Raw genomic sequence first — 25,928 nt, forward strand, 5'->3', positions numbered from 1 at the left:
CACCCCGGGGTGATATACCCTTCCATTGTTTGAGGGCCTTCCCCACCAAACTCAACCCTTCGATGTCCTGTCGCAGAAGGACCCTAGACTGCAGTGCTTCCCCACAGAGGCTTTGCATTGGCTGCACCAAACTTCAGTGCATCCTTCAGCACGTGCTCCTGAAGTCTGGAATGTGCCAGTTGGGAGAATATAAAGCCTTAACATTAATTAACCTCAGACCATATACACACTTGAGTTTATTGAGTGAGTGTTATTTCTGTCTCAGTTGTAGCACCCCACCTTTGAGTCGGGAGGTCTTTGGTTCAAGTTTCATTCCAGAGACAAGAGCATAATGTTTAGTGCAGCACCAAGGAATGTTGTCTTTCTGTACTGATCAATTAAACTGGAAACCCATCTGCCCTCTCAGGAGAAGGTAGTAGATTTCATATTACCATTTGAAGAAGAGTGGGAGAGTTCCCATGGTTGCTGTGACCATTATATATCCTGTAGCCAACAAGAAAACAAGGTCTCCGTGTTATTGTCATAATGTTGTCTTTGGGAACTTGCTCAATCCAAACTGATAAGAGAATATCATGAAACAAGCAAGCAGCCAAAGAGGACAACATTGGATTTGGTGGGATATAGAATGGCTGAATTGTAGTGCCTGATTGTTATGTGACATGGAAGTGAATATAAGGTTTGGTGTAAAATAAGTGACTGATGCTCTATCACCTGCTTGGCTTATCACCTATCTTCTGCAGCTCGCCAAGCTACCAATATCCTATTTCTCCCCCCAGAATGATTTGCTACAGGAAAAAAGTGGAAGATAAAAATACTGGTATTTTATCAACTGTTTAAGTTGATTGTGCAATCTCTTTTCCAGTCAAGTTAATTGATACAGGGCTCCAGTTTTACTGGGGAATTGATACATATTTTTCACACTGATGAATTTCTAGTCTCAGCTCTCTTGCTCTGGAGAGCATCAAGCATAAGACAAATGAATCACTGAAGGGAGGAGGAGTAAAACTCCTCCTTGGGCCATCCATCACATTTCTTAAAGGTTGCTTCAGGGGAAACATTAGTGAGAAACTATAAAGTGTTTGCCTGCTTGTTATTTCCATCTTTAGATGGTTCTTAACAAGGGGGAAAAGGGAGAGTATATTCTAAAAGGAGGTTTTATGTTGCTAATTTTTCACATTATAGGCAGTCTAAAAATTAGAATCTATGTTCTGATATGTTAAATGATGCCAACGTGAAAATGGGTCAACTGCAAAAATATTAAAAGAGATCTTTCACTAGTAATATCACATGAGATCCTCTCTTTATGTTCATGCATTCTTTGAAATTTGAACTCCTGTGTGACAATTTCATTTTGTTGGAAAACTAGGTCAAAGTGTCCTAGTTCCATCTGGCCACATTGGCGTATTGCTATCAGAGAAAACATCTGTGTCAGTCATCCACTAGATGGTACCCTAGCCCAGAAATCTGTTGGTACTTCTCGTTTTATTAAAAGGCTATCACCCAACAAGACAATCACTGTTTTAGTTGTGGGCCTGCCACGGCAAATTCAGCAATGCCTAATGCATAAGGCCAAGGTGTCAGCATTTTTGCACGGCCCTTACACACACCACTTCATGCAGTTCTCCTTTGTGGAACACGTAAAGTATCAGGTAAGTCTGGGGGCAGGGCTGAGTTTGGAGGTCATGAGGGAGAGAGGAACAATAATTGAGGATCCACTAGAGGCCTCGGTGAGAAATTGCATTAGGCTTTGGCCGGCATCAGTGCTTAAGTCTGAGGTTGTGTAGGGTCTTCATTTGTGAATCAGATCCAGAGCCATGGGGACAAAGTTGGGGTTGGCTTGGGGGTTTGCGGGACAGAGTTGGGGGAGGACAATTAAGCTGTTGGAGAAGCCAAACAGGACGTGATTGGGAAGTTGCTGGGGGGTGGGAAGGTGAGCTAAGTGTGTGGTGTGATTCAATTCTGTGGGTGGGTCAGTAAGTGAGTGAACAAACCTCTGTGGATCCCTATTGCCACAGCAACAGCACCTTATAAACATGATTGTTCTGAAGGTGCTTAACCAAAAAGGTATGACTCAGAAGTCAAATAGGGGTAGGGCATATATAGTAAATGGTGGGGCATGAAGAAATGTCTATGAACAGAGAGACCTAGGGATCCAAGTCCACAGTTCCCTGAAAGTGGCAACATAGGTCAATAGGGTGGTGAAGGCATATGCTGTGGTTGCCTTTACAGGTCGCGATATTGAATATAAAACTTGTGACATTATGTTGCAACTTTGTAAAACATGATCAGGCTGCACTTGGAGTATTGTGTGCCGTTCTGGTCGCCACACTATAGGAAGGATGTGGTCGTGCTGCAGAGAGTGCAGAGGAGATTCACCTGGATGTTGTCTGGATTGGAGGACTTTAGTTATGGGGAGAGATTGTAAGAGCTGAGCTTATTTTCCCATGAGTGAAAGAGATTGAGAGGTGACCTGATAAAAGCATATGAGATTATGAGAGGCATAGATAGAGCAGCTGGTTAAAATCTTTTTCCCGTGGTAGAAGTATCAAAAACAAGAGGGCATATGTTTAAGGTGGGAGCAAGGAATTTTAAATGGGATCTAAAGGGTAATTTTTTTACTTAGAGTGGCTGATATCTGGATCTCGCTACCAGAGGTGGTGGTGGAATCAGATACAATTATTACATTTAAGAAGCATTTAGATAGACATTTAAATATGCAAGGCATATACTGTAAGGATGTGGTCCTAATGTTGGTAGGTGGCGTTAGTGTAGATGGGCAAAAAGATCAGCATGGACGTAGTGGACCAAAGGGCCCATTTCTATGCTATATGACTATGACATGACAGAGTTTCATGGGAAATATTCTGAAGGAGTGTTGCATGGGTATTTATGTCAATTGCTGGGGATCTGAGGTAGAAATCATATGATTTGGGATACAAACATATGACTTTTCAGAGTGGCACAATGGATGGAAATTACCACAATCATGTTCCACTCTATAGCAGCCTATATAGTGCTGAAAAAATTGCAGAGTAAATAAATTTCTAGGTGGTATATGTATTTTCATTACACATGTGCATAAATAAAGGATTGATCTTATTCTTCCATTTCTGTTGTTTTGACCAAGATTTTTCGAGAAGATGGTAATCGTTCGCCATGGCTTTATCTGCCTGATGAGATCTGGTTAAGAATTTTTGCCCTGTTACCACACCGGGACCTCTGTCAGGTTGCCCGGGTCTGTTACTGCTTCCACCGCCTGGCAAACGATGAAACCCTATGTAAGTTTTTAATTAATAAGGAGACTGAAAAAATATTAATATCAATAATTTTGATTATTTTTACCTTTTATGCTCTTACACCTTTGAAGGGTTTGGTGACACCACACCTGGAGTATGGTGTACAATTTTGGCTCCTAACATGAAAAATGATGTACTTACTGCAGAGGGAATGCAGCAGATTCATCAGACTTTTCCTGGGATGACAGGTCTGTCATCTGAAGAAATACTGAGTATGCAAGGCCTCTATAGAATATGAGAGGTAATCTGATTGAAATGGATAATGTTCTTAGATGGAGCTCAGCAGGACGGATACGGGGATGCTTCCCCTAGTAGAGAAGCCTTGAACTGGGGCTCACAGTGTCAAGATAAGGGGTTGGGCATTTTCGGCAAATAAAGAAAAAATTCTTCACTCAAAGCATGGTGAATCTTTAGAATTCTCTTCTGTAGAGGACTTTGGAGGCTTTGATTTCATTCAACACTGAGATCAATAGAATTTTGTATATTGGAGAAATCAAGGAATGTGAGAATAGGGCAGGAGAATTGTATTGAGGTAGAAGATCCGCCATGCTTTTCTTGAGTAGTCTGAGGAGCCAAATAGCCTACTCCTTCTCTTATTTCTTATGATACACTTCACTTTCCTTCTAGAAATTCAATTAGCTTTAGAAGTTGGGTGAAGGATCTTTAGAAATCATGAATGCTGGAAATATAAAATAAAATGTGAAAATAGCAGTTCAGTCAGGATCTGAAAGTCAAAATAAGTCCCAAAATAATTAAAATTGAATTGACTTATATATTTCATCACAAATTGATATTTTTTTTTACATTGAATAATCTCCAGGCAAATACCAGAACTAAATTTGTGTCTAAGGTACTTCATGAGCCATGTGGTGTGCTGGACATCAGTATTGTCAGTTCTTCCAAAGAACTATGTTTAGAGCACATCTGCTCAAAACAAGCTGGAAACAAATGGTCCATCCTCAAAATAGTTTTATGATTTCCACTGGAAATTGCAATTAGTATGTCCTTGGCAATGTGCCAAAAGCACTGAGCTCTATACAATTTAAAGTGTTATTTTGGGGGTTTATTTTCTGAAAACTAATCAATTAGATTTCAGAAAATTGATTGCACAGTGGCAGGAGATGACTTCAGTAGTGTCTTCCAGAGTGAGAATCTTCACACAGTGGAGCAATGCTGACAGAAATTTCATGTTTTCACAAGTTATAGCAGGGTGATCTGCAGACACAGGGTTATACCTGCAGTATGGGGATCCTCACAATAAAGTGAATGTTTTGTGAAGCTCTGTGTGTTTTAATTGAGGTGCCACTCTTCAGCAAATGCAGAAATGTTTTAGCAAGCCAATAATGTATCTGGAATGGGGATTCATTCATTCATGTATTATAATCAGTGCAGGTGACTCAGGAAAATAGGATGTGGAGCAATGTATCATCAGGCTCTCACCCCTTCCTTATTTGTGCACTATGTTGTTGGTAATGTTATGAAGAAACTCATTTGGTTTGCAATGGGGACAATTTTACACATTTTCTGTGAAAACTCTCTACTAGAGAGCATTTTGTGCCTTTTTTATCATGTGATATCTATACTTTGCTGCTGTGGGTGGAGAGTGCACTGGTGTGCAGTGTCAGGGAAGTAGAGAGTAGCCCTTGTTCTGCAGGATTTATTCCTCTGGCCTTTGAATATACCTGGCAGTGTGGGCTCCCCAAAGATGAATGGGTCAGGTGTGCTTCCTTGAAACATGATATTCAGCATCAGGAGATCCTTCTCATGATCCACAACAATCTGAACACTGAGGGGATGGAAAGTTTTCCTGTTAATGGAAATCTTTGGCTTATTAAGGAGACCCCAAATGTACATGTCAGTAGCTAAAATCAAAGTAGGTGAAATAGTTCCTTCACCAGTACAGTGCCTATGCTACCTGTCCGATGCTAGAGGGAGCAGCTAATTGAGAAACATGGCAGGTCTGAAGGTTCTCAGTCAGATATACCTCTGTCAGCAGTGTGTCCCTTTCAATAGTGTGAAAAGCAGCAAACATATACAATGCAAGCCTTGTTGTACTGAATCTGTATGACAATTGGTGATGTGTGGAGCTTTCAACTCCAATTTATGTTGGTATAGGTAGAAATTATGCAAATATGATGTCAATTTCCTGATGCCAGGAAAATAACAGGCATGTGAACTGGAATAGTACATAGAAGTGCCAGTATAATTTCATGACTGGAACAATTTCACCTTGAAATGATCACTCGCGCCATATACATGCGATAAAGCTGATCACACAGTGCTTAAAAATACAATTCTATGTGTTCCAGTTTCTTGGTTATAAGTCTTCTTGCTTGTTGAGTAAAAGTCTTTCTTATTATAAATTACACTTTTATTGGGTGTAATTAATAAATATACTTAGCAATTAATGTGAAAATTGAAAAATATGTACTTGTGTGATCATTCTCATTTTTGTGGCCTGGGGATGTTCAAAAATTAATGTGGATGATGTTGGCTGGGTGACTCAAGCACTAATTTTGAACAACCTATCCTGCTGCACCATATTTTCCTTTGATAATAAAGGGTCATGGTGAGACCCTGGAAAACATGGACCTCTTCCCACATCTTGTCGAAGCCACCTATCGATGATGAAATTCACCACTGCCTTCAATGTGGCAGCACAATCTTTGGTGAAAGGGTATTTGAAAATCAAGCCATCAGACCTGACATTGTCTACTAGAGCTGTGATTCCCACCCTCCTTTATGCTTCCAAAACATAGATTATCTACATCAGGTACCCTGAGGCATTAGAAAAATTCCACTAATGTTTTCTCTTCAAAATCCTCTAAAGACCATGTTATTTGCATGTCTGATGTCAAAGTCTCCAGATGGACAGTCTTTTCCAAACTCTGTCATGGAAAGAAATCACCAGCTGGACAAAGGAAAAGATTTATGGATGTGCTCACAGGATATAACATCTCCACTGACTCTTGCGAGTCTCTGGTCCATGAAGTAGGAGCATTCAGGATGGTATTGAGAATTTCAAAGCCATGCACCAGGAGCACACAGAGGCCCACGTAAGCAGTGGAAGGAGTGGACCACCTCGTAAACTACCTACCTCATCTGTAAAAGAGTCTGCAGTTCCCACATTGGCCTCATTAGCTACCTCAGAACCAACAAAACCAGAGTGGAAGCAAGCCATCCTGAGCTTGCTTCTGTCTAATTAACTTTGAATACAGCAGCACAAAGAAAACTGCAGAGATATATATTGGCTTCATGTTTGGGATGTTGCTGCTTGAGGGAGAAGTGGAACAGTAATCTAGGGTGAAGGAAATAGAGAACAGAGATATCTACAGCTAACAGTGGCAATGACAGGCAGGAGATAAATCACAGAGTTTAAAAGCCATGAGTGGACTAAGACATTTCCCTTTATTACCTCTCTCCTAAAGGTTCCCATTATCACTTTCTTTACTTCTCAGATTTCAGCACTTGCAGCCTTTGTGTTCCGGCTTAACACCCTCCTCATTGTCTTCACCTTCCCCCTCGCTTCCCCATGTGGCTCCGGCTGTCTTTTTCTTCACCTGCCTCGACCTTTTACCCACCTGCCGCTGTCTCGCAACACCACCCCTCCCCTTCCCTTACCTGGCTCTATCTGTCATCATCCTTCACCCTTCCTCAGTCGACCAATCACACACTGGCACCTTTCTTGCCACTCTTTCTCTCTTTACACTGGCTTTCTTCCCTCTCCACCCTCAGTCCTGATACAGGGTTTCAACCCAAGACGCCGACTATTCCTTTCCCCTTCAGATGCTGCTCAACCCATTGAGTTCCTCTAGCAGATTGTCTGTTACTCCAGATTCCAGCATCTGCATCTCCTGTGCCTGCATTTATGACATCCCTTGTTTTTTTCCACAATGCTAAGTTATGTGGTTATGGAAAGCAACCTTGGTATGAAATTCTTGAGTCACAAAAGCCCAGATGGTGGAAAGTGGCCATAGATGGGCACTCCACCGATTGACATGCTGCAAGCACATTGGGCAAGACCAAAATTTATGGTACAATTGTCAACATGGATGTGGGCCCTATAAATATATGGTGATTACAAGATCATGGTTACAATAATGATTATCCAGTGAAGATGGCAATTGGTAAGGGTGAGAATCACTTACGAATGGTCACAACATGTATGAGGAGTTGTTCAGTGCACATCTACTGATAAGCTGTAGTACTATTCCGTGGTGTACTCTGGAAGGGGTTTTGCAGATTCCCAAGGAAATGTTGTGCACAATGCACAAGGAGTGGAGAAGAAAGCTGGCAATGATTATGGGCAGGTGTACAAGACAGCCAGCACTGATGAGGACCTATTTGCTTTAGGAAGTGCTGTTCAACTGATCAGTGATCTCTAGTGTTGGTATAGCACCTGTAGGCCTATAGAAGTTATTGATGTAGCATGAGGATTTCTTTTGAACAATTGGTGAAGGAAACCATGAGACTACTGTTGCTGGACAAGAGATCTAAGTCATTCATGAATCCTCAGGTGGCATTGTTTATTTTTATGTAAAGGACAAGCTTCTACTTGAGCACAGGGTGTTTCTGGGTTGTAATGCAAATGGTTGATGGCTGTAGGCACAGCTGACCTTGATGCAACCTAGCTTGGAATGATAGATGGAGAAACAGATGGAGAGCCTGAAGGTGTAGTTCAAATGATAAAGCTGGGGAGAATGGTTTCAAGTGGGAGACACTGTGAGATCACCACCAGGCCATGGAGAATTGTCAAGATGGAGCTGAGGGGGAGATTGTGGAAATATTGATAATTTTGATCTGCATAGTGAAGATAGGCTACAGAAGTTGGAAGATTCATGTAGATCTATTAGTATATATGCACATGTTACCTAAGGTAATGGGAAAGCAAGTTGCAGAATGGTTTCTATGTTGCAGCCACTTCTGGATCAGAAATGGTCAGAAGGCATAGAAAACCTGTGACCAGGTGGATGAAACACAACCTACCTGCAGAGGTAATCCTCCACAATTGAAGGAACCTCGAATAGATATTAAGGGATAACAAATGTAATTTTGTAGAAGGAAGACTCAAAGGAAATATGAGGATAAGCAGACTAGAAAATAGATTAGATTTATTATTTGTAGAATTTATAACTGTGTCTACATTGTAAATATCTGACTTTTTATAATTTCATGGGTGATGGTCTACAATGGTTTATTTCCCTTTTAAAAGGGAAGCAATGAAGTGTATATGAGCATAAATATCCATTTAAAAACTGCCTATCATGTGGGATACATTGTTGCTCCAGGTATTTTAATTATATTAAAATGCTGAAAACACTGTAGGTCAGGTAGTACCTGAGGAGAGAAAAGAACAGAGTTAGCATTTCAGGTTGAAGGTCTTTGTTGGAGCTGGGAAAGAGAGAAAACAAGTAAGCTTTAATTTGCAGAGAGGGATGGATAGGACAGACGAAATATCACTGTTGGATGAGCCAGGGTTTCCATGGTGGTAAAACCATGACAACTCTGTTGAGGAAGCTATTGGTTAGCAATTTAATGAAGGAAATTAGAAAGAGACAGAAAACAAAGGAAATTATAAAAGCTGTGAAATGCAGGTCAGAGTTGTAGGAAATACGCAGTCAGTTATGCAGGGTTAGTGGAGAGAGAAAAACTGGGTGAATATTATGGATAGATAACATATAGCAGAACTGACCAGTAATGAGGGAGGATGTCTTAGAAGATTCTTCAAATGATGCCTTATGCATAGAAGTTAAAAATATAAAAAAGGACAATCACTTTGCTGGGATTATACCAATGGCCTTCCAACATTCAGTGGGAGATAGAGGAACAGATATGTAGGCAGATCACAGAGAGGTGCAAGTGAAATAGGTTGTAATAGTAGGGGATTTCAACTTCCACACTAATAACTGGGATTGCCTTAGTGTGAAAGGATTAGATGGAGCAGAATTTTAAAGTGCATGCAGGCGAGATTTTTGTGCCAATGGTTAGTGCTAGACTTAATACTAGGGAATGAAGCTGGATAAGTGGATGAAGTATTAATGGATCGTGACTATAAGTTAGTAAGTTTCAAGTAGTTATGGAAAGGCATAAGGATAGTCTACAAATTAAGTGTCAGAATTGAAACAAGGCCAATTTCAGTATTATTAGACTGGATCTGACAAACATTGATGGGGAGCAGCTACTTGCAGGTAAATCTACATTCAGGAAGTGGGAAACTTTCATATGTGAACTACGGCTAAGGTGTTCCTGTCAGGGTGAAGGGTAAGGTTGGCAAGTCTGGGAACCCTGAAAGTTAGGGGGTATCAAGGGTGTGATGAAAAAAAAGGAAGCATGTAGTGGCTATAGAGTACAGAAAACAGGGAGGGGGAGGGGTGAGAGAGGCCTTCAGAAGTATAGTGAGAGTATGGGGTGCTAAATAAGGAAATTAGGAGGGCAAAGAGGGGCCATGAAATATCACTGGGAGATAAGATTAACAAAAATCCCAATGCATTTTACAAGTATATTAAGAGACAGAGGGTAACCAGGGAAAGAGTAGGGCCTATTAGGGACAAAAAGTACAATCTATACGTGGAGCCAGAAGACATGAGTCTCAAATGAATACTTTTCATCTGTTTTCACTATGGAGAAAAATCATAGGGATTTCATTCAGGGCGGTGAAATTCTAGAGCATTTTAACATTAAAAATGAAACACAGCATGTCTTGGCAGGTATAAAGGTAGATAAGTTCCCAGGGCCTGGTGAGATGTATCCCAGGATGCTATGGGAAGCAGAGGAGGAAAATGCTAGGGGTCTGACAGACATATTTAAATCATCACTGGCCACAGGTGAGGTGCAGATGACTGGAAGATAGTAAATGTGTTAGGTTTATTCAAGGAGGGCAGCAGGGATAAGCCAAGTAATTACAGGCTATTTAGTCTAATGTCAGTGGTAGGGATATTATTGGGAGAAATTCTGAGGAACAGAATTAATCTACACATAGAAAGCTAGGGATTATACAAGGGTAGTCAACGTGGATTTAATGGTGGGAGATCTTGTCTGACTAATTTAATTGCAACACACACAAATTGCTGGAGGAACTCAGCAGGTCAGGCAGCATCCATGGACGGAAATAAACAATCGACATTTCGGGTCAAGACCCTTCATCAGGACTGTAAAGGAAGAGGGCAGAAGCCAGAATAAAGAGGTAGGGGGAGGGGGAGGGGAAGAGGAAGGAGCACAGGCTGGCAGGTGATAGGTGAGCAAGTGAGAGGGGTAGATGGGTGGGAGAGGGGATGAAAGGAAATGATGTGAGAAGCTGGGAGGTGATGGGTGGAAGAGGCAAAGGGCTGAAGAAGAAGGAATTTTATAGGAGAGGATAGTGACCATGGAATAAAGGGAAGGAGCCAGAGGAAGGTGATGGGCAGGTCGTGAGGGCGGGGGACTTTGCTATTTTAACAAGCCTTGTATCTCACTCTGTTATGTCTTAACATAAGGAACAATATGATCACTTATGTAATCTTTCATTTTATGCCTTCCATTGTAAATTTGAGTCACAAGAATTTTTAAACTGTTTATTCTAATTCAGACTAATTGCTATAAATTGGAATATCTGTTAGAGAATGAAGGAATAAGCAGACCATCACATCAATCAAAGGCTTTTCAAAAGTCGAAGTCAAAGTCAATTTCATTGTCATATGCACAAGTACATTGAAAAGCTTACTTGAAGAAGCACCACAGGCACCTAGCATCATAAAAGCAGTATTCACAAAAAAAAACATAAATTAAACACAATTTTTACAAGAACAAACACAATTAGAACAAAAAAAACATAGTCCATTTTAGTGCACAATAGTCATAGTGTTGCTAAACTCCAGTGATTAGATTATGCCGGTTGGTTCAAGAACCAAATGGTGGAAGGGAAGTAGCTCCCTTTGTAGTCATTACTTCTATAGAGGAATAGAAAGACAAAAATATGTATTTCTCCGTATTAGCTTCAGGCTGGAAGAATTTAAAATTAGTTTATGAGCTTACATTAAAATTGTTTGAATAAAAATAATATATCAAACATTTGTGAATACTTAAAGCAGTTATTTAAAAACATCACATGATACCTTGAACAGAAAGAAGAGTAAACATGCCATCAGATTCAGATTTATTATTACTGATTTAAATGACTTGAAATTTGTTGTTTTGCGGTAGCAGTACAGTGCATTCTTATGAGAGAATTAATTACACAGGTAACCCTAATGCAGGCATGAAAAGTGGTATACATTTGATTCTCAGAGAATTCATAAATTTTATTATCCCAGTAACAGGTTAAATGGCATAATAAGTATTACTTAACTATAGAGTCAAGAATCTAATCCTTAGATGTTGTACAATTTAGATGATAATTATTCTGTTGACGCTCATCTATTCCCTCCTTCCCTTCAGGCAGTGTTTACTGGAAAAGAAAGAAATACTGTTTCCAATAACACCTTTCATTTAGTGGGAAAGGAATATGGTGAAAAAATCCAGAGGAAAAAAACATACTTCATTTTTCTATTGGTCATGTATTAATTATTGCCATTCCTTTAAAAATCAATTAGGGATTTGTGAAATATTTTGTTAACGTCGCTCCCACGTACTCTTATAAGGGTGGCGTAACTCCACTACCAACAGAATGAAAAATTACCGATCATTCTTATCTCTATTCTATAGATACCATCCTCTGCAGAAGCATAAGTAATTTGAATTCATCAGTGGATTGTAAATGGCTTAAGCATCATTATTGCAGATGAAGAAGTCACTTTAAGTTCTTAGTCTGAACACTTCTACTCCTGTTATCTAAAATGTATATAAATTAACTTGAACCAAAGTGAACATTAATGATGTAAGTCTCCAGCCCTTCCCTAGAGAAGAATGCGACATCATTCTGTAAATACACTCACAAACACTGAAAAGACTAAATTTAATAGCCATAAAAAATGGATGCAAGACTACAACTCCCAATGCAATGGAATGCAAGCAGTATTCTAATTTTATGGTGTTTGCTAATTTTACCAGTTGTAGCATCCAGTCAGGTTTAACCATATTGTTCATTATCCAGATGCTTATGAAAGCTTAATATCATAAGTGATGAGCACTGTAAAACTAGCCTGAACCTTTTAAAGGGCAAACACATCGAGATTGATAGGTCTTCAACTGCAGCTAATGTGGGCAATTGTGAAGAATAATGGAGGTTTTATATCAATGGACCAGAAAACTGATGAAGAAAGTGATGTTCTGAGCTTGTGGTTTAATTGGCATTGCATGTGGATTAGTTTAATGATCCATCTGTTCTGCATACTTTCTGTAGATATTCAGTGCTCTAGTGCTAATGACCAAAGCCTGCAGCCTGCTCTCAACTTCATGTTTTCTCCATGGCCACACCTAACTTTTTACTGCTCTGTGGACTGCTTGACCTGAAGCCTGGAAGCCTGGAACCCTCGGCCTTCCGTGAGGCCGAGTGCGCTGCAAATGTTGACTTAGATCTTAGGTGGCAGATCTTGAGGTTTTGCACCTGAGATGTCCAAGTAGCCTTTTGACATGCTGTCAAAGGCTCATTTAAAAGTGTTTTAAGGCCTTTTTAAATGTATGATCAGAGAACATTTAAGGGCAGATCTAAAAATTGATCTGAGAAGTACCTTAAGCTATAAATAATTGAAATAAATTATAAACATAAAGTAAAATAAAGAAAGTAAATGATCACTTGTCCTTTCAATTAAGATCAGTGACCCCAAAATGGCCAGTGTAAAGTTGTGGGGTCAGAAAAGGAGTGTTTCTCCATGAGAGTCAATCAGTGACTACCTGACCTCTAGTTCATCTCTGACTTGCATGTTTCAGTGGAGTGGAAGTCAGAGATGAAATGACACACTGGCAGTTCCCCATAGAATTGGGCTAGCGCAGTGGCACAGCGAGCAGAGCTGCTGCCTCGTAGCTCCAGCAACCTGGGTTTGATCCTGATCTCTGGTGCTGTCTGTGTGGAGTTTACACATTTTCCCCATGACCACATGGGTTTCCTCTCACATCCCAAGGAGGTGTGGGCTGATAGGTTAGTTGATCATTGTAAATTGTCCTTAGTGTGTAGGTGAATGGCAGAAACTGGGATTGTTGAGAGGAATGTGGAGAGAATAAAGTGGGATTAAAGTAGGATTAGTGTAAATGGGTGCTTGATGGTTGGCATGCACTCTGTACTGTGAAGGACCTAATTCTATGCCTCATGATTATGGATTGTCTGTCATTATGGATCAGCATCATCTGGTCCTTTGTGATAGTCAATCCATCACACCACATTTGAGAACACAATTCACGGATGCTGTTTTGTTTGCTGAATTTTGCCTTAGAGTAATTTAGATGATATTCAGCAAATGCTGCAAGGAGCAAGGTACTTTAAATATTTTAACAATTTGTACCTGAATTTCTAATATCCTCTCAGATGGGTAAGTTTAAAGGTCATGAATGCAAATAGGACTTGGCCATTGCACTGGTTGTCATGATATTCTTTACAACAGGGAAAATATTGCATACGTTATTTCTGGGTGTGTGGGTGCCTAAACACATATGCTCCACCTGAAAACAAAACATGACGCAGTGTAGGAGCCCTCGTAGATTGCACAGTTAGAGTTATGGACAAAGGTTAGTAGAGGTCACATATTCAATATTTCAATCTTACTAATTTCACCGTCAGTCTGGTAATATTTCAAAAAGATGTTTTTGTTTGAAAAGGTACTACTTTTTCACTTTTTTTTGATGTAGGTTCCTTTAACTTGATAATGTATTTACTTTTGAATTAAACCAAACAATGTTTGTGGAGGAAGTATGCTGAGCTATGCCTTCATGTGACTAATCACATTAACAATTCATTTTAGTTGGACTTACTGCTATTTAATATATTTGCAGAATTCTGTTTTGAATAGGCACCACTCTGTGATAAAAACATCTTATCAAGGGAATAGGATGCCTTTCATTGTGCTGCAGTCAGCTTGTTAAATTGAAAGTCCCTGATGATTTTAATTGCCTGGCATGCTGCCAATATTACACATGCTTTTCAGTAGCCACAAGCACCTGCAAGTGGCTCAACACTGCAAGTGGCAAATGCTACTTAAACACAGCTGTCACCTCTTAAAGGGATAATACATTATGGTTGCAAGTGCTGGGAATTGTCTGAAAAGCAAATCTGATACTTTGAGATGCTCTTTTCTGTTTTAATCTCATAGAGTATACAATGCTGTTTGAAGACACACCTTCTTTCAATCTTAATTTGCATCTACCATCTCAAAGACTGGAACTGTGTATAGTTTAGAGATTGTGATGTAGGAGGAAACTGGGTGGTGAGTCACTGTGCATTTTGGCAGGAGTCAAGCTGAGGGGAAAGGATAACACAGACAAAACCAGATGTAAGCTCTGCAGCAAAGGAGAACTTTGACAGGGAAGGCCATAGAAAGAAAGTTCAGGTTCAAATGCTGGAAAGCCTGTGTACAATGTCCATCTCCAATCTGATGCAGGGCTTTGCCAGAGCTTGGAATTCATAGTCTTCAATGTGGAATGGATTGTTGGCTCCGTCAACACACTTGTGGTCCCGCCATGATACAGCATGTGATGAAATTTATGGCAGTTCTGTCTCTCAAAGCTCTTGTCGCTCCATTGGAATCTCAGATGGATGTCATTGTGATTATGGATATCACTATTCAAAAGGGTTTGCAGTGTGCCGCAGCAATCCAGCAATGTGTTAAACCACAGGACATCATCTTAGGAGAGAGACAGTGGTTCCATGGAATTAAGAGCATGTTCTTTCTTTGTGAGTACCCTTATTGTTGCCTGTTAATCAGCCTGTTTGCCTAGACTGATGCTGTGGGTAAAGGGGAACTGGCAGATATACTATATTTAGACTTCCAGAAGGCCTTTGATTAGATCCGCATCAATGGTTATTGTGGAAAGTAAAATTGACGCAGATTTTAGCTTCATCTTTAGCCAGGGGTGAGGTAGCAAAAGACTGGAAGGTAACTAATGTTGTTCCTATATTCAAGGAGGTAGGGATAAGCCAGGAAACTGTAGACTAGTGAGCCTTACGTCAGTAGTAGGGAAGCTGCTGGAAAAGCATCATAGGGATAGGATTTATGATCACTTGGAAAAGTAGGGACTGATTAGAGGGAGTCAGCAAGGTTTTGTGCATGGGAAATGCTGCCTCATAAATCTAATAGTTTTTTGAGGAGGTTACTAAGAAAATTGATGAAGGCGAGGTGGTAGACATGGTATACATAGATGTTGGCAAGGCTTTTGACAAGGTCCCGCACAGTAGTCCAGTCCATAAAATCAGGGCACATGGGATCTAAGGTGTCTTGGCAAACTGGATCTAAAATTGCCTTGGTGATGGGAAGCAAAGGATAGTGGTGGAGGGTTGTTTTGATGACTGGAAGTCTGTAACCAGTGGTGTACTGCAGGGTTCAGTACTGGGACCTTTTTTGTCTGTCATAAATGATTTGGATGAGACTGTCTGTGGTCTGATAGGTAAGTTTGCTGACAACACGAAGATTGGTGGAGTTGTAGGTGGTGAGGATGGTTGTCTAAGGATACAGAGGGAAAGTTAGGCAGAGCAAATGGAACTTAATTCAGACAAGTGTGAGGTACTGCATTTCAGGTCATCTAATACTGGCCTGACATACACAGTAAATGGTAGGAACCTTGAAAGCATTGATGCACAGAGGGACTTTGGGGTGCAGGTTCATAGCTCCCTGACAATGGCAACGTAGCTGGATAAGGTAGTGAAGAAGGCATTCAGCTTGCTTGTCTTCTTAGGAAGGTGTATTGAGTATAAGAGTTGGGACAACATGCTGCAGCTCGACAAGACTTTCTTAGGCTACACATGGAATATTGTTTGCATTTCGGGTCACCGCAGCATGGTAAGGATGTGGTAGTGCTTGAAAGAGTGCAAAAGAGATTCACCAGGATGTTGCCTTGTGCAGAGGACTTTAGTTACAAGGAGAGATTGGATAGACTGGGATTGTTATCACTGGAGTGCGGGAGGCTGAAGGATGATCTTAGAGAGGTTTATAAGGGGCTTAGAAAGGGAAGGTAGTCACAGTCTTTTTCCAAGGGTAGGGAACCTAGAAGGAGAGGACACGTTTAAGGTGAGAGGGAAATATGAGGGGAAACATTTAAAGGAGATCTGAGGGGCACAGAAAGTGGTGGGTACATGGATCAAGCTGCCAGAGGACATGGCAGGGGCAACTGCAATCACAGCATTTAAAAAGCATTTGGACAGGTACATGGAGAGGAAAGGAACAGAAGGATTATGGGCAAATGGAAGAGAATGAGATTAGCATAGATGGGTTGGGCTGAAGGGCCTATTTCTGTGCTGTATGATTCTCTCTCTATCATAGTGTAGGTTGTATCATATTGGCATAGACAGAAGATTGGCTAACTAACAGGAAACAGAGAGTGGACATAAATGGGTTGATTTTCTGCCCGGCAAGATATAAGGGATCAATGCTAGGGCCTCATCTTTTTACACTTTATATACATGACTTGGATAGGGGGACCATAGGTATGGATGCAAAGATAAATGGGAAAGTAAGTTGTGAAGAGGACATGAGGTTACAAAAGATTTTATGATAGGTGTAGTGAATGATATGTGAAATGGAGTAGGATGTGGGAAAATGTTCCCCCATATTGAACAGTTTGTGCAGCACGCTGCTGCCCTTTTATGTCATTCTTTTTCAGTATCTGGGCATGGTTGACATGACGAGTATTTATTGCCCATCCCTAATTGACCTTCAGAAAGTGGTGGTGAGCCACTTTCTTGAACTGCTGCTAAATGTCAAGGGAAGGTGGTAAGACTCTCTCTTGTTTGAAACAAATTGCTGGAGGAACTCAGCAGGTCGAATACCTTCTGTGGAGGCAAAGGGATAGTCGATGTTTCAGGTTGTGACCTTGCATCCAGACTGCAGCATCTGCAGTCTCTTGTGTCTCTCTTGCTGTGGATGGTCATTGCCTGGCACTGTTGAAGTGGAAATTTTACTTGCCACTTATCAGCCCATATGTGAAGGTCAATAAAGTTCTTGCAGTATGGGCTGCGTCATTTGCTGAGGAGTTGCAAATGGCATCAAACTTAGTGAAATCATCAGTGAACATTCCCACTGTTGCCAATTCAATCCAGCCCATGATAAAACACACCAGACATGATTTGCCTAACAACTATGCTTCTTTATTAATCGTGATTAGCTCAAAGATTTACTACGTAGTTTCAAACAAAACTCATTAACTCTTTAGTTACTTAACTCTTTTAGTTACACAATTCTTTATTTAGTTTCACAACTTCCAAAATTCACTACTTGTACTTAGATATTACTGTGGCCTGGGTTTAATCTAGATGAGCTCTTCTCTGAGTCTTTGACTCAGGATCTTTTTCTTCAGTGGTTGGTCTCTGGAATCACTTCTCCCGATGTCTTCAACAATCGTTCTTTTATATGATTTTTTCTTCCAATCTTCCAAAGACTTTCTTTGTTTTTCCCATCCAGTCCTGTTGTCCTTCACTCCTACTTCCCTCGCATTTGTTCTCTTCTGATAGCATCTAATTGCTCATTCTCCCATAGATCCTGAAGGTTCTTTAGTCGTGTATAAACTCCCTTACCTTGGGGTGTGTACCTTGCCATTTCTAAACAAGTATGTTTCTTTTAACCATTTCAAATTCCTTCTGGTGCCATTCCACAATCACCTCAACTATTTGGTTCCTTAATTATCAAAGTGTCTGTTTGTGCTCTAGCAATTTGTCAGACTGTTCCTTCCACAAATTGTCAGTCTCCAAAACGTCCTCATTTGCTTGTTCTGTCCTCCAGATAGCTCACAGTGGGATAGTTCACAGGGCTGTATAGCTGTCTCAGTTATGTTCACACATAGTCACTGACCAGGGGTCGATTATGTGACCTTCCTTCACTGTGCTTCTTTGTTCTGTGGTTTCGAGATTCTCTTTCTACCCAGCAGTGTCCTCCCAGAGCCGGATTGGATACTTGACATCTCTCTCTGACTGCTACACCACTTCTGACCTTATCATTTAAGGAAGCAACTGAAGATGATTGGACCTAGAACTATACTTAGCTGAATAATCCATATTTGTACATGTACTGGCAAAATTGCTTGTGGATGTCTGCAGTCTACTTCATAATATTTTTTGTGGTAGTATAGTTTTCATTATAGGCCAACTGTGCAAGGATTCCTGACTGAAATTATGAACCATTCCATTAGTGGAAGCTTCTTTTTGCCCAGTAATCAGCCATTGAATGTTGTGATGTTTAAGTAAAGGTGTAATGGAGACCTGTCCCTGAATGAAGAAAAAACATGATTGTTGCCAGGTTACCAGGCATTAACATGCATAGCAGACTGCCTCTGGTCACACACCAAGTTTAGATTAGTAGCACATAGGGCATGTATCTGTACCTTGAGCTGAGCAGGTTTATCTTGCCACTTAATACTGTGTTCAATTATGTCTGGTTAAGATAGGATATTAGCTGAAGTATGAACTTAAAAAAAGGCAACAATAGCCTCAAACCAGCAGTCCTATTGTTATCAAATCTTGCTGCTTTGTATTCTTTCAGTGAATTTGTATCTAACCACGATGTAGGGGATGCGTGCATCTTGGATACCATTTGGAACTGCAAAGAACTAAGATATGGGGTAGATGGTGCTCGAAGCCTCTTCTAATCTCAAAATTTGTTTGACATATTTGTGATTCTGGAAACCAATCATTTGCCCACTATCTTTTTTTATTGGTTTTAATTGTTGGGTGATAATTGTTGCTGAACTGTAGATCCCTGGGTACTGGTAATGCTATAGTATATTTATATAAATTACATGAGTGAGCATGGTCAGCTGATAATGATCTGATCTGGGAATTTGAATCCCCTGCTGTGGAATATCAAACATGGGAAAATGGGCATAGTCGGTGGGCTTCCAGGCTTTAGTAACCACCAGTAACATATGTAAGAACATAAGAAATAACAGAAGTAGACCAAGTGGCCCCATGAGCCTGCTCCCCACGTAAATAATGTGGCTTCTCTTCAACCTCATCCATTTCCTTGTTCAAAAATTAATTTTGAAAGGCAGGCTATTGTCACACAATTTATTGTAAACTCCTAGCAATCTTTAGCTTATCTGTGTAGATAAACCTTGTGGGATTAAAATACAGGGAAGATGGTTTTCACCCTCTGACTTGTTGGCTAGGTATCATGCCAAGTCTGCTTTGCAAAAGCATATATTTGAATTTAAGCTTTATCACTGTGATGGTATCGTATGCTTTTGGCAGATGATGGGGGCCATTATCGGAATATTCTCCTGCACCTCCTAGACTTCAGTTTAAAACTACTATTGCTGAAAATCAAGAAGGATGGTTCTTGCCTGTATTTTTGGTCATCCATAACAAGAAACCAAAATATGGAGAATTGGGAAGAATAGACTTAAGGAGAGAACCTACCCCTCATGAGGAAAATGTGGTTTGTTTTTGACTGATACTTGAGAACAAAATTTTGACGCATACTTCTTCTCCTTCAGGGAAGAATATTAAAATTGAAAATAGCAATTGTTTGAATGATAAATGGCTTAAGAACATTGGACATCATCAACCACGAAGCCTCAGCCTTTGTCGATGCAATGACAGGACAAAATCTATAACTGACTCAGGATTAAGGGAGCTGTTCAGGCATTCCAAGGATTCACTTAAGGTACAAACAGATTTCCTGGTTATTTAAGTAAGTCACTTCTTTTGAAATCAGCACACATTTTCTTTAAAAAATATGTTGATCCATTTGGTACATAAGTAGAACACACAGTCCATCTTGACTATGCTATTGCTTTGAAAGATGCACTGTCCTACTCTTTTCCCAGTGTTGCTATTATTTCAAGTATACATCTAATTCTTTTTTGAATGTTGCTGTTGAATCTGCTTCCATTTCTCTTTCAAGCAATGCATTCCAGACATATAACAAATAAAAGGAAATTTTCATTAATTTTCATTTTCCTATTGGCTCCTTTATGAATTACATTAAATATCTCCTATATCTCCACATCAGTGGAAAGTTTCTCTGTTTTTACTATATCTAAACTTTTCAAAATTTTGAACATTTCTATCACATCTGGTTTTAACTTTTTCTCCTCCAAGGAAAACATATTCAGTTTTCCCGTGTATCCCACATAAGTAGGGGCAGCATAGTGGCTCAGCAGCTAACGCTGCTGCCTCACAAATCCAGCGACCCGGGTTTGATCCTGACCTAACTGTCTGGAGTTAGCACATTTTCCCTGTGACCCCTTAGTTTTCCCCAGGTGATCGGGTTTCCTTTGGATCAGTTGGATGATCCAAGTCGGGTCAGTTGGATGGGCTGAAGTGTGTCAACTTTAATGCGAGAAGTATCAGGAACAAGGATGATGAACTTAGAGCATGGGTAAGTATAAGGAACTACGACATTGTGGCCATTACAGAGACTTGGCTGTCACAAGGGCAGGAAGGGCTGCTGGATATTCTGGGGTTTAGATGTTTCAAAAGGGACGGGGATGGAGGTAAAAGAGGTGGGGGAGTGGTTTTGATGATCAGGGACAGTATCACAGCTGCAGAAAGGGAGGACGTCCTGGAGGGATCGTTGACTGAGTCAGTGTGGGTGGAAGTCAGAAACAGGAAGGGAACGATCACTCTATTGGGAGTATTCTACAGACAACCCCCCCAATAGCAGCAGAGAAACTGAGGAGCAGATCGGGAGGCAGAATTTGGAGAGGTGCAAAAATAACAGGGTTGTTGTCATGGGTGATTTCAACTTCCCTAATATTGATTGGCACCTACTTAGTGTAAAGGGGATAGAAGAGGTGTGTCCAGGAAGGATTCCTGACACAGTATGTAGACAGACTGACCAGAGGAAAGGCCATTCTGGACCTTGTACTAGGCAATGAGCCTGATCAGGTTTCAAATCTCAGTGGGAGAGCATCTTGGAGACAGTGACCATAACTCCTTGACCTTTACCTTGGCCTTGGAGAGGGATAGGAGCAGATGATATGGGAAAGTATTTAATTGGGGGAGGGGGAACTATGATGCTTTTAGGCAGGAAATTCGGAGCGTAAATTGGGAATAGATGTTCTTGGGGAAGTGCACAATGGAAATGTGGAGGTTGTTTAGGGAGTATTTGCATGGGGCTCTGGATAGGTTTGTCCCATTGAGGCAGGGTAAGGATGGTAGAGTGAAGGAACCATGGTTAACAAGAGATGTAGAATATCTTGTCAAGAGGAAGAAAGAAGCTTACCTAAGGTTTAGAAAGCAAGGATCAGACAGGGCTCTGGAGAGTTACAAGGTAGCCAGGAGGGAACTTAAGAATGGACTTTGGAGAGCTAGAAGGGGGCATAAGAAGGCCTTGGTGAGTAGGATTAAGGAAAACCCTAAGGCGTTCTATGTGAAGAATAGGAGGATGACTGGAGTGAGGGTAGGACCAATCAGGGATAAAAGAGAAAACATGTGCCTGAAGTCAGAAGAGGTAGGGGAGATTCTTAATGAATACTTTGCTTCAGTATTCACCAGTGAGCGAGACCTTGATGTTTGTGAGGATGGCGTATCACAGGCTGATACGCTAGGGCATGTCGACGTGAGGAAAGGGGATGTGGCGGAACTTTTGAAAAACATTAGGATTGATAAGTCACTGGGACCAGACGGGATATATCCAAGGTTATTACAGAAAGCAAGGGAAGAGATTGCTGTGCCTTTGGCAATGATCTTTGCGACCTCACTGGCCACAGGAGTAGTGCCAAATGATTGGAGGGTGGCAAATGTTGTTCCTTTGTTTAAGAAAGGGAGTAGGGACAACCCTGGGAATTACAGGCGAGTGAGTCTTACTTCAGTGGTGGGCAAATTACTGGAGAAGATTCTTAGAGGCAGGATTTATGGGCATTTGGAGAAGCAAAGGCTGATTAGGGACAGTCTGCATGGCTTTGTGAGGGGCAGGTCGTGCCTCACGAGCCTGACTAAATTCTTTGAGGATGTGACAAAGCATATTGATGAATGTAGAGCAGTGGATGTGGTGTACATAGATTTTAGTAAGGCGTTTGATAAAGTTCCTTATGGAAGGTTCATTCAGAAAGTCAGGAGGCATTGGATCCAGGGAAACTTGGATGTGTGGATTCAGAATTGGCTCACCCAAAGAAGACAGAGGGTGGTTGTAGATGGAGCATATTCTGCCTGGAGGTCGACGATCAGTGGTGTTCTGCAGGGATCTGTTCTGGGACCCCTGCTCTTTGTGATTTTTATAAGTGACTTGTATGAGGATTCAGAAAGGTGGGTTAGTAAGTTTGCAGATGATATGAAGGTTGGTGGTGTTGTGGATAGTGTAGAAGGTTGCTGTAGGTTACAACAGGACATTGATAGGACGTGGAGCTGGGCTAAGAAGTGGCAGATGGAGTTCAACCTGGAAAAGTGTGAAATGATACACTTTGGAAGATTGAATTTGAAAGCAGAATACAAGTTTAATGGCAGGACTCTTAGCAGTGTGGAGGAACAGAGGGATCTTGGGGTCCATATCCATAGATCCCGCAAGGTTGCCACGCAGCTCGATAGGGTTGTTAAGAAGGCATATGGAGTGTTGGCCTTCATTAGTCGGGGTATTGAGTTCAAGACCCTCAAGGTAATGTTGCAGCTCTAAAAAAAAACTCTGGTTAGACCACACTTGGAGTATTGTGTTCAGTCCTGGTCACCTCATTATAGGAAGGATGTGGAAGCTTTAGAAAGGGTGCAGAGGAAATTTACCAGGATGCTGCCTGGATTGGAGAGCATGTCTTATGAGGATAGGTTGAGCAAGCTAGGGCTTTTCTCTTTGGAGAAAAGGAGGATAAGAGGTGACTTGACAGAGGCGTAGAAGATGATAAGAGGCATAGATCGAGTGGACAATCAGAGACTTTCTCCCAGGGTGAAAATGGCTAAAATGAGGGGCCATAATTTTAAGGTGATTGGAGGAAGTATTGGGAGGGATGTCAGAGGTAAGATTTTTACACAGAGAGTGGTGGGTGCATGTAATGCACTGCCGGCAGAGCTAGTGGAGGCAGATACATTTGGGACACTTAAGAGACTCTTAGATAGCCACATGAATCATAGAAAAATGGAGGGCTATGTGGATGGAAGGGTTAGATAGATCTTAGAGCAGGATAAAATATTGACATATCATCGGGCCCAAAGGGCCTATATTGTGCTGTAGTGTTCTGTGTTCTAAGTTGACTTCGCATATGTGTGTTGGTAGGTTGAATGACTACTGTAAATTACTTCTAGTGTAGGTAGGTGGCAGGATAATTGAAGGGTGTTGAATAGGCATGTGAGGGAGTATAGGTTATTGGGAAGTAAGAGGGAAGTAAGTATGTCCCCTCGTGTTAGCCATCTCCGCCTTGGCAAAAAGTCTCTGGCTGTCCACTCGATCTATGCCTCTTATCATCTTGTACACCTCTATCAGGTCACTTCTCAGCCTCTTTTGCTCCTAGTTCATTCAAACTATCCTCATAAGACATACTCTCCAATCCAGGCAGCATCCTGGTAAATCTCTTCTGCACCCTCTCTAAAGCTTCCACATCCTTCCTATAATGAGGCGACCAGAACTGAACACAATACTCCAAGTGTGGTCTAACCAGAGTTTTATAGAGCTGCAACATTACCTCGTGGCTCTTGAATTCAATCCCCTGAGTAATGAAGGTCAACACAGAACATAGAACAGTACAGCACAGTACGGGCCCTTTGGCCCACCATGTTGTGCCAACCTTTAAACCTCGCCTAAGACTATCTAACCCCTCTCTTCCACATATCCCTCTATTTTAAATTCCTCCATATGCTTATCTAGCAATCTCTTGAATTTGACCAATGTACCTGCCTCCACCACTACCCCAGGCAGCGCATTCCATGCCCCAACCACTCTCTGGGTAAGAAACCTTCCTCTGATATCTCCCTTGAACTTCCCACCCATTACTTTAAAGCCATGCCCTCTCATATTGAGCATTGGTGCCCTGGGAAAGAGGCACTGGCTGTCCACTCTATCTGTTCCTCTTAATATTTTGTACACCTCTATCATGTCTCCTCTCATTCTCCTTCTCTCCAATGAGTAAAGCCCTAGCTCCCTTAGTTTCTCCTCATAATGCCTACTCTCTAAACCAGGCAGTATCCTGGTAAATCTCCTCTGCACCCTTTCCAACGCTTCCACATCCTTCCTATAATGAGGCGACCAGAACTGGACACAGTACTCTAAGTGTGGTCTAACCAGAGTTTTGTAGAGCTGCATCATTACCTCGTGGCTCTTAAACTTGATCCCCTGACTTATGAAAGCTAACACCCCATAAGCTTTCTTAACTACCCTATCCACCTGTGAGGCAACTTTCAGGGATCTGTGGATATGGACTCCCAGATCCCTCTGCTCCTCCACACTACCCAGAATTCTGCCATTAACTTTGTACTCTGCCTTGGAGTTTGTCCTTCCACCTCACACTCATCTAGATTGAACTCCATCAGCCACTTCTCAGCCCAGCTCTGCATCTTTCTTAAACATGCCATACACCCTCTTAACAACCCTATCAACCTGCATGGCAAACTTTGAGGGATCTATAGACCTGGACCCCAAGATCCCTCTGTTCCTCCACACTGCTAAGAATCCTGCCATTAATCCTGTATTCTGCCTTCAAATTCAACCTTCCAAAGTGAAGGGTCTTTGATATGAAATGTTAACTCTGTACTTTTCACAGATGCTGCATGACCAGCATTTTTTGTTTTTATCACAATTTCCAAAAAAAAATTTAGCATAGTTACAAGTTTCAAGTTTGACCTATTCTGCAATGGATTGCATTTGCGCAGTTGTACTCTCTGAATTGCATTAAAACAAAAATTAGACTGGGTATTTTCAGTTGCAAAGTGCATGCATCACCTGTTTACTGTATATTATGCTTTTTGAGTGACTTCAATTCAGTGCAACACTTCTTTGGAGCATTGCTGGGAAAAATTGTTCCAAATCAGACCTATTTTGGTTAATCACAACAGAAGCATGTTTCCATATCACTGCATTCTGTGCAGCAGCATTATTTAAAGAGCCACTCACATACTTACACAAATTTCTGTGGTTTGCTGCAGACCACAGAAACTTTGGGTGAGCTACACTGCCATTTCCACAGTGAAACCTTCTTACCATCTCTGTTTCTGTACTGGTCCTGCTGGGCATGCTACAAGAGCTGCAAGACAAGCATCTGATGCAGAGGGAGGAGGGCTGGAAGGTCTGCAGACTCCATTCCTTCAAAGGGAACTGTGCTCCGATTGAACTTTTCTGAGCAGCAATGTTTCCCGAGGCTAAGCTTATCAAAGTCAGTGGTGGCGGAGATCAAGGACCTTTAAAGCTGCAGCTCTAGCCATTATTTGCTCTGGAGGACAACTTCCCAACCTGCAGATCATTCAGCTGGTAGTGGTGGCTAAACTATGCCATACCATCGAGATTCTCTTCATCACAACAATAAGGAGGTTATAAATGCCCTCTTCTCAATTGAAAGGGACTTTGCTTACTTTTCCTTCAGCAGAGATTGTCAAACTGAGTGGGTACCTGGAATGTAAGCCTTGTGGGCTTCCCCAAGGTTGGGGATTGATTGACTATACCTAGG

General features: G+C 41.2%; 1 protein-coding gene across 1 annotated transcript in view; it reads left to right on the forward strand.

Moving 5' to 3' along the window:
- Positions 1–25,928, forward strand: part of LOC127572913 (F-box/LRR-repeat protein 20-like) — a 67,031-nt gene that overhangs the window by 7,756 nt on the left and 33,347 nt on the right. Inside the window, exons 4-5 of the mRNA XM_052020641.1 lie at positions 3,128–3,278; positions 19,839–20,008. Of these exons, the coding sequence (XP_051876601.1) occupies positions 3,128–3,278; positions 19,839–20,008 (321 nt within the window). The remainder of the gene's footprint in view (positions 1–3,127; positions 3,279–19,838; positions 20,009–25,928) is intronic.

Source organism: Pristis pectinata, chromosome 7 (genome assembly GCF_009764475.1).
Source record: "Pristis pectinata isolate sPriPec2 chromosome 7, sPriPec2.1.pri, whole genome shotgun sequence".
In the NCBI taxonomy this organism is placed as follows: Eukaryota; Metazoa; Chordata; class Chondrichthyes; order Rhinopristiformes; family Pristidae; genus Pristis; species Pristis pectinata.